Below are 9,313 nucleotides of genomic sequence, written 5' to 3' on the forward strand. Positions count from 1 at the left end.
ATATTCACGACCTAACCACTTGAGGTTCTATTCAAGATGCAAAATCCGTATTTACACTGGATGATAATAGTCAGGCTTTATCCTTTTAGCACACATGGGTTGCCAGGGTCACAGTTGTTTTTGGACACGGATGCTGGTGGGTTGTGCATATCTGTGGCCCTGTGTAATTACGGAGAAAGGTCCATGAGCACTAGAGCCACAGGGTCGTTGCCACAGAGCAGCATGGCAAGGGAAAGGGCTGAGCATCCTAAAAAAAACACCCACCAGATGGTCAGGGCAAAGCTCCCTCTCATGGAAATGCGATGTGACGATAGGAGAGAGCGAGACAGGTAGAGGTAGAGTGAGGAATGAAGTGGAACAGCGGCTTACAGAACCAACAGGTGTCAGCTGTCACCACAAGAACATGAAAGAGACAGCAAGAGAAAGAGGTCTGACAAAGTTAGACAGGGACGGGTAACACAAGGACGCTGTCTGAGAAGTATCCAACAACCACCTCCTCGCTTTCCTGTTTTGCTGTCCACATCCATGTCATGCCGTTAAGCTGTTTAGACCATGCCTGCCACACATCCTGCTGCACATCGCCATCAAATTCAGGACTGTGTCAGTCACCTGTTTTTTTTGTTTCTCTGGCACAGTACCCCTAACAAGGTTCATTTGACTGGCAGAGCGTGCCAGGTCCAGAGACAGAGGAGGCTGATGGTGGACCACAGTCCGATGACTCACTCTGCAATCTGTGACCCGAGAGGCTGATGAGTGTCACAACAGGATCCTTCACTGGGCAGCTATATGTTGCAGCTATGAACTAACAAACACTTTGTCAGAAGACATCAAGACTTGTTCTCTTGCAGTTGCTCCAATAAAGCGCCGTCTAGCAATGCCAAGTAAGAAAAACCTCAAAGCATGGATTGTTTTTATAGCACAGGATTAAGTGGACACCTTGGTTATACTACAAATCTGGTATTTATCAGAAGCTTCAGATGAATATTGACCAAAGATTCTATTAAAATAAAGCTGACATAAAACCCTTTATCTTATTGTATGAAATAAAAAGCCATGCCCATTATGTACTAGGATGTGTTCTGTATTCAATAACAGTTTGTCTTGTGGCTGTAATCTGTGATCTTTAGGGGATTGTATATAGAAATTGGTTTTCAACTAATAGGAAAAAAATACTAGTGAATCAATCATGATAAAAATTAAAGATGAAAATAACACGGTCCTCTTTTTCTGTCTCCAGTTTTTTATTCCTGTAAATAATGTGCGGTATCTGAGAGCAGCATCGTGTGCCAAATAAAATGCTCTCGGTTAATAATCAGAGATGTTTTCTGTGATAATAAAGAGGCACAATTGCACTCTGCAGGCTGACGCAAAGACAACAAGGAATGAGGCCAAAGTCAAATTCAAAATGAATGCTCTAATGAGCACTTGGCCTGGTGGCAGGATGCAGGAGGGATACCTTGAATACTAACAGTTCACTTTCGAGAGCTGTGATAGGAGAGTTAGAAAAGTGGCAAATTGTGGGGATTAAGAGTTAACAAGAATTGTTTCGAGGTAAATTACATTTTCACAGCTGGCACTGGAGGACAAGGACTGTGAGGACCATGGCATAATTCAAAGTGACCTAATGTGGTGTTGGAGAACTTCACTGTCTTAGTTTAGAAAACGTAAAAGAACATGTTTTAGTCGTCCCTCTGTTCTCTGTTGAGAACAAAAACACAACTTTTGATTCTGAGATTCGTCTGATAAAATGTAGCTGCTGAAATGCACAACATCAAAGTGGTGTGCCAGGGTGTTTGACTTGCCGTGGCTATAAGTCAAATTGAATCAGTAGTTTTCTTGTAAAGGTAGTGGTTCGAGTGCTGGCGGTTCTGGTGGTCGGTCAGCCATTTATCTTACTGACATTGGTGATCCCCTGATTTGTCTTCTAGCGCCACCAGCAGGTCAAAATGTAGACTTGTCCAACACTTAATTCGTGACCAAATTGATTTTGGCAACAACGTGGCCTTTTATGTGCCCTGTCCTCAGGCCCATCTGTTTATTTTCACAATGTGTGGCTCGAAGAATAAAAATGTTTTTCATCTATTTTTCATCCATCAAACAATTGTGCTTTCTCATGTGTAATTAGCATTACACTGCCTTCATTCTCAAAGTAAATATACCCCATCTAGAATGAAATGATTGAAATCACATTAGTAGAGCATTCATGACCCATCGAATCTCTAATCTAATCTACGTCATCTGGTAATTGACGTTTAATAGTTTTTTAACAATGACCAAACCATAATGTCTTGTGAGTCATCAGTGACTTCTGAGTCAGTGTAAATGAAGCCAATAAGTGAGTTTTGTGGGCAAAAAATATCAGGCGGAAGGACTTTGCCATATCTTACAGCATAGTGAATTGATCCCTCTACTGAAGAAGAAATAAGGCCCTCATTCTCACTTGTTGCCTTGTATTCCTCCTCCATTTTTCTTCATTTTAAGCCACGGCCACGAGTCGACAAGGCAGTTAACCAAATCACACCAGAACATCAGCCACTTTTAACCACCTACAAATGTGTTCTTTTGTAAGTGTTTTTGCAGGAAGCCTATTCTCGAGGGGTCTTGGAAGCGAATTTTAAAAGTGCCTTCCTCTGCTGAATGTGTACACAAGCATTACAGCTCTTTATCAAAGATGGACCCCTTTATACCTCCTTCCAATTCGGGGAGCAGCTGATGAAGCAAGTTGATCAGCTCCAGTTTAAACAGGCCATTTTAATGATCTACAGAAATGATGCCATGCCTTCTTAAATATTTAAAATGATTTTAAAAAGTTGTTTAGAAACGTCCAATTTAAGTAATTGCTGATACGTTTATTGCCCTTTGAGCCTCAACAACTTCCCAAACCCAATCTTTTATAATTCAAGGGGAAACTTCTATTAGGCGATCTGCTGACACGTCTGACCTTCAAGGACTTCATTAACCCAGCTTTTCAATTCCATTGCGGTTTTGTCCAAAGCTTTGGAAAAATCGGAGAGAAATCTTGTTTGTTTGGGACACAACAAAGGTCACCAGTGATGTATTTATCCAGACCCGCCAAGCCTACTGACAGCAAAAGCAACACTAGGAGAAGGTGGGAGATGTGGAAAGATGTGTGATCTCTGAAAAAAGAACATGTGAATCACAGCGTGGCTGTGACACACACACACACACACACTCTCCCACTCCCTTGTACGCTATCTCCTACAAGTATACACATCAACAGGAGCCAAGGATCCTGTAACACGCAAATAACTGTGCAGAATATACAGAATTTAAGTAATCATACGGGGTCCTGGCTTAATTTGTGCAAGCTGAATTCCCTGAAGAAAATGTTTACTATAACAAATCACCTGCAACCTGAGATGATGATTTCACACAGCACCTCGGGCCATTTATTCCTGGAGCGTTACATAACACAGCAGTGGGTTCTGCTCACAACCAGCCTCCTTCGAAGAAGACAGGAAGGTAAGAGGATTGAGGCAGGGAGACAAACAGCCATCAGTCGCTTCTGTATGTGGCTGCCCACTCAGGGATCTTTTCTCTTTTATCTCCACAGTCTTGTATGACCAATAAACAGCATCTTATTTAACTTAATTGTCAGCATCATCATATGTCAGCTTACCACTTTTTTTCTACCCATAAAGGCTGATCAGAAGTGGCAACCTCTCTTCTTAGTCTCCTGCAAGCCTGGACATATATGACACACTTTTTCTTTTTAGGTGAGCCAAAAAGCATCAACAAGTGAGTGAGAAAAAGTGTGTGTGGAGCTCATGATAAGCGCACTGATTTGCCAGTGAGATGGAGTTCAGCGAGCATATTAATAATCACTGCTAAGCTAATGAATAATTTCTGGGGGCAGTAATTATCACTAAAACCACATCACTCAACATTACCTGCTGGCAGCGGGACAAGTTGTGAAATCACGGTTCATATCTAATGATTGATGAGCTGAAGAGATTAAAGCAATTTGGGTGACTCGGTAAATGTTTGTGCCGTTCTGTGGCTTCAGAGAGCTTCTAATATTTTAAAGTGTGACAGTAAGTGAATCTGGCATCTGCGTCACAGAGGGGTCATGTGTGTGAAAAAGATGTCAAATATAAAACATGCTGAATAGCTGATTAGTTTTGCTTGGTTTTTACTCTCATCTGGAAACTCTAATTGTTTGATTTGATTTGAGATTTGATTTGTGCACTTTCTTTATTTGTGGGAAAACCTTTACCCTCACAGAGGCGGAGAACTTCTGTATGTATATCCACCCCTCATTAGGTGTGATGGCTGCATCATAACAGGAAGCTGGATCCAAAGTGACAGGATGCTGGGTATTGTTGTATTACTCGGAATAGAAAGTACGGAAGGCTGGAAGGAACATGCCTAATTAATTTTCATATTTAGTTTTCCTGAGATCACAAAATCATATTTCTGTGATAACGTCAAAATGGTTCAACAGCTTGTTATGTCAAGATATACAGTATATAGTAAATAGTAAATGTATGTGTGTATAAATACACTAGGTATGGATATGTGCTTGTGTGTATACCTTTACATGCATGTTTTTTCCTTTCTTTTATGGGATATATAGTATATATGCAGCACTTAAATATACAGTTTTGTGATATGTATGAAATGTATGTAAATTCTGCACTTTGAGAAGACAAGAGTATTTTGGAGACAGTTTTGTTCTTTCTCTCTTGAACAGTAGTCGGCTATGTTCTGTCTAGAAAGTAAAGCCAGCGCACTAACAAGACAAAACATTTTGTTGTTGCTTTGACCGGATTTTGTCAACACCTGCAAGCAAAACAACTCAGAACTGTTGCATAATTTCTGTTTTTGACTGTAAAGGTTACAGGTGCAGAGAGTAATCATTTTCTCAATTTTAAGTAAGTGGTACATACAGTATATATACTGTACATTACTTTTTGGCTTTTTGGTCTGTCATCCAAATCCAAAAATGTGTTAATATCCCGTTAATGTCAAAAGGAAAAGCAATAAAACAGAAAGAATGTGTGTAAGAGCATCTTCCGTCAAAGGATTGCACAACAAGATTAACTCATTTGTAATAATTAGAATTGCATGTAGTTGCCTGGATCCCCCTCAGGCTATACAGTCAGACACAACAAAAAACTGTTTTTCTGCTTGTAAAGAGCATGTTTGTGTTGGAGGACACTGGTTACTGAGGTCAGGGCTTTCTTCTGTTTTTATGCAACAGGTAGACCCTTTAGGGGATGTCTACAGACCACTGATATATGGTGACAGTCACCCTTTAGATGATCTTCAGTGTTTTTTTGTGTTCATCCTGGGGAGTGAGATCATAGCAAGCGAGAGAGCGAGGGAGCAGAGAGGGAAGCAAGATAGGCTGTCCGAATCCTCCTCCACGTCCTCCTCCAAACCTACTGCTGTGTTTCAACTCACTGCAGCCACTATAGGATGTTCTTGCTGAGCCCCCAGATAACTCACTTTCAAGAATGAACACAGATGCATTGCACACACACACACACACACACACACACACACACACACGCCAACATTAAGGTTGGCTTCCATAGAGCAGCTTGAGCTGGACTGCAAATCCCATATGGACAGGCTTCCAGCAGATGCTATTTACTTTACAAATAGATTTTTAAATCCAAAATTAGTGAAGTGCATCTGATGAGCAGAGCTACAGTCTGCTCGTCAGCTCAGCAGCAATTTTATCATTATATATTTCACAATGACCCCTGACTGGCCTTGTGTGTGTGTGTGTGTGTGTCTTTTTGCATCACTCCTGACTGGTAAATATCCCCTGGCTATACGACTGGCTGCCTAACACCGCTGCATACATATTATATAACTAGACCTCCAGAGCAATACGAGACGCGAGCTTCTCAGCAACAGGTATTACGGTCACCTCCATGTTCCAGCACAGAACAATGCCATTATTACAATGATTACAATGTATGAATACTGGAAAAGAGTGAGGGTGCATACAAACAAGTCTAGGCCTCCATCAGAGAGGTGGACCATGGAAAATGTGCCACTATGTTTCACCAACAAAATTCAAGTGCAGATCAGTCAATCACTGTGGTATGAAAGCCTTTTACTTTGAACACATATGGCCTCCTAATTGGTCGCCCTGCAGGGCTGTTAAAGTTCAGACAAACCTCCCACTGTGCTGTTTTACCTCCATATCCACCAGTGAGTATTGGTTGGCCATGAAAACATTTTACAATGATCATTTTAAATGATTACAATGAAAAGCTACAGTGGTCCATTTTATTCTGCCATAAAGGATGTTGGTGTTTTCCCACCTTTAATGCTGAGAAAAGTTAAATATGAACAGAAAGAAAAAAACAAAGTGTGAGTGTGTGAAATCAAAGACAACAAGCCCAAGGGCTCGCCTGAAGAGAAACACTTCCATTTTTAAAGAAATCTCTAATCCAGCCGTGTAAACTATGCTCGCGCTCTCTCTCTCTCTCTCTCTCTCTCTCTCTCTCTCTCTCTCTCTGTCCTTTAAGTTTAGAGAAGGGCTGGTCCTCGGAGTGATGTCACCTCACTCCACTATGGGCATTCATTCCACCAGCAGTGTGCACCGTGCTGTTCACCAGAGCGCAAACGCGGCATTACGCACGGTGCTATGACAGCAGAGGAGCGCCTGGACTCCCGGAGCCTTGGATTGTGAACTCTGTTCTTCTCACAGTTGTGATGTTTTCGGGACTATTTGGAGGACTTGTGATGAAGGGTTTGCTATTTGAGGAGATACATGTGAGCAGGTACTGTGTCTTATGCGGACTACACTCTGTGACTGACCTGGAGCGTTACGCGCAACGTATCTCCGTGCGTTAGAGGACCCAGTCTTAGCTGTTTTGGAAAGAAAACAGGTGAAAAACAACAAACATGATACAAAAGGACAAACTGGAGCCAGAATGGATTTAACCGAGTTAAATCTGGTGGTGGAAAACGTTTCCAACGATGAGAACACCACGGACGCACCGCTTGCCTTGCCACACACGGAGGCAGCCACTGCGCTCATCATCGTAGTGGTTACTGTGATCATTCTGGTGACGATTGTCGGTAACGTGTTGGTGATTGTGGCGGTGCTGACCAGCCGGGCTCTCCGTGCGCCCCAGAACCTTTTCCTGGTCTCTCTGGCATCAGCGGACATCCTGGTGGCCACGCTGGTCATCCCCTTCTCCCTCGCCAATGAGGTCATGGGCCACTGGTACTTTGGAAGCACTTGGTGCGCCTTCTATCTGGCTCTGGACGTGCTATTCTGCACCTCATCCATCGTGCACCTGTGCGCCATCAGCCTGGACCGCTACTGGTCAGTGACAAAGGCGGTCAGCTACAACCTGAAGCGGACACCGAAGCGCATCAAGTCCATGATCGCTGTAGTGTGGATAATATCTGCTGTCATCTCCTTCCCTCCTCTTCTCATGACCAAACACGATGAACGCGAGTGTCTGCTGAACGACGAGACCTGGTACATCCTCTCCTCCTGCCTGGTGTCCTTCTTCGCTCCGGGTCTCATCATGATTCTGGTTTACTGTAAGATCTATAAGGTGGCCAAGCAGCGCTCCTCCACCGTGTTCGTGGCCAAGAACGGCCTGGAGAGGCAGCCCTCTCAGTCCGAGACCTGCTTTGTCAGGAAGGACCGGTTCGAGATGGAGAGCCCCAGTAGCCAGAGCTCCGGCAGCCACCAGCAGAGGCAGGGGGAGCTGGATGACATCGACCTGGAGGAGAGCTGCTGTCCGTCGGATACTAAACCCCGCAATCATCGCTTCACCAAGCGGAGGAAGGTGGAGGGGTCAGACTGCTGCCCGCCTCAGAACTGCCGCCTCTCCTGGGCTTCGGCCCGGGCGCTACAGCTCTACCCCGAGCAGAAGAACCCAGCTGGGCGACAACAGCTGGCAGCGGCCAACAAGACCAAAGTGGCCCAGATGCGGGAGAAACGTTTCACCTTCGTGCTGGCGGTGGTGATGGGGGTGTTTGTGCTTTGCTGGTTCCCTTTCTTCTTCACTTACAGCCTGCATGCTATCTGCAGAGACAGCTGCTACATCCCAGGCGCACTTTTCAACCTCTTCTTTTGGATTGGCTACTGCAACAGTTCTGTGAACCCCATAATATACACTATTTTCAACAGGGATTTCAGGAAAGCTTTCAAGAAAATCGTATGCAGAACTTCTAAACGTACATAAATACAGAGGGGGTTCCTGGGACAAATCAGTGCCACCTCTCTCACTCAACAGTGCTGGGAAGGAATTATATTACTCATTCGTCTTGGCTGGCTGTTTTCCCTCCCCAAAGTCATTTCAATGTAAATACTATCATATTGGGAAAAAATGATCCAGTGTTGTGTACACAATTGAAAGTCTATGAATAAAATGTAAAGTTGAGCAAAACAAAAGAGAAAGATTTTTAGTGTGCCAGTGTTGCAAACTCGATGCAAGCATCGCACATGGTCAGTTATTTAATCATTGGACACTTTTATAATCATCATTGGATACTTGAGGTATGCAATGTTGTATTATATAGGTCGCTGTATAATAAGTCCTGCAAACCTGCACCTGTGAACAAGAAATCCCTGTTTTGGATCAATCTTTCACGCTGCAGCAAGCAGAAGGAAAGAGCTACTTCAGAGGAAGATTGAATGCAGCTGGATTCCAGCGCTGGCGGCTGCTTGCAGTGGGTGTTTTGTGTTGAGATAAATAGAAGATTAATCTCCAGCATCTATAAGATATGAGCATGAGGGATAAGCAGGAAAGCAAGTATTGCCTGTGAGTGTCATAGAAAAAAAGAAATGAAATCATATAGATTAAATGATTTAAACAAGTTTTATCATCAGTGAAAAATGTTGCATGGTTGAACTGAAGCATTGTTACAGCTAATTCAGATCCATTTATCTTTGCTTGCTGCAGTTAAAGCTACAGCAAGACACTCAGCCTTTTCTTATCAGTGAACCCCCAAACTTACGTAAGAGTCTAATCACACACACACCACACCATCACACCAGAACAATGGCCAAGCTGAGGCCTGTATGTACAAAGACTGATGGATAAATCTATGTATTTCCTTTCAATACCTCACAATGCCTCAGTATTTTGTCAGTAAATATTTAAACTTTGTGAGATCACAATTCTGCTACACAACCTGATTTCAGTGTCACAGGACATTGTCAAGAAAATATTGCTGTCATTGTGTTGTAAAATTCTTTCATTCTCTTACAAACAAAATGTTAGTGGCAAGGTGAGATAAAGAAAGTCCAGTGGATTTGACTGACTGTGACGTTCCTGAACATGCCAGAGGAAGGATGCTCACATGT

The 9,313-nt window shown here is 43.1% G+C and overlaps 1 protein-coding gene across 1 annotated transcript; it reads left to right on the plus strand.

Moving 5' to 3' along the window:
* The first annotated feature begins 6,917 nt into the window (after positions 1-6,917).
* Positions 6,918-8,382, plus strand: adra2db (adrenergic, alpha-2D-, receptor b). The gene has a single exon (XM_070913289.1). It carries the CDS (start codon positions 6,918-6,920, stop codon positions 8,187-8,189), a length of 1,272 nt encoding a protein of 423 aa, XP_070769390.1. The 3' UTR covers positions 8,190-8,382.
* The last annotated feature ends 931 nt before the right edge of the window (positions 8,383-9,313 follow it).

This window comes from Enoplosus armatus, chromosome 10, assembly GCF_043641665.1.
Source record: "Enoplosus armatus isolate fEnoArm2 chromosome 10, fEnoArm2.hap1, whole genome shotgun sequence".
NCBI classification, from domain to species: domain Eukaryota; kingdom Metazoa; phylum Chordata; class Actinopteri; order Centrarchiformes; family Enoplosidae; genus Enoplosus; species Enoplosus armatus.

What these genes read in the sequence shown, in the direction of transcription:
- adra2db (XM_070913289.1), top strand. Translation starts at nt 6,918, where the DNA reads ATGGATTTAACCGAGTTAAATCTGGTGGTGGAAAACGTTTCCAACGAT.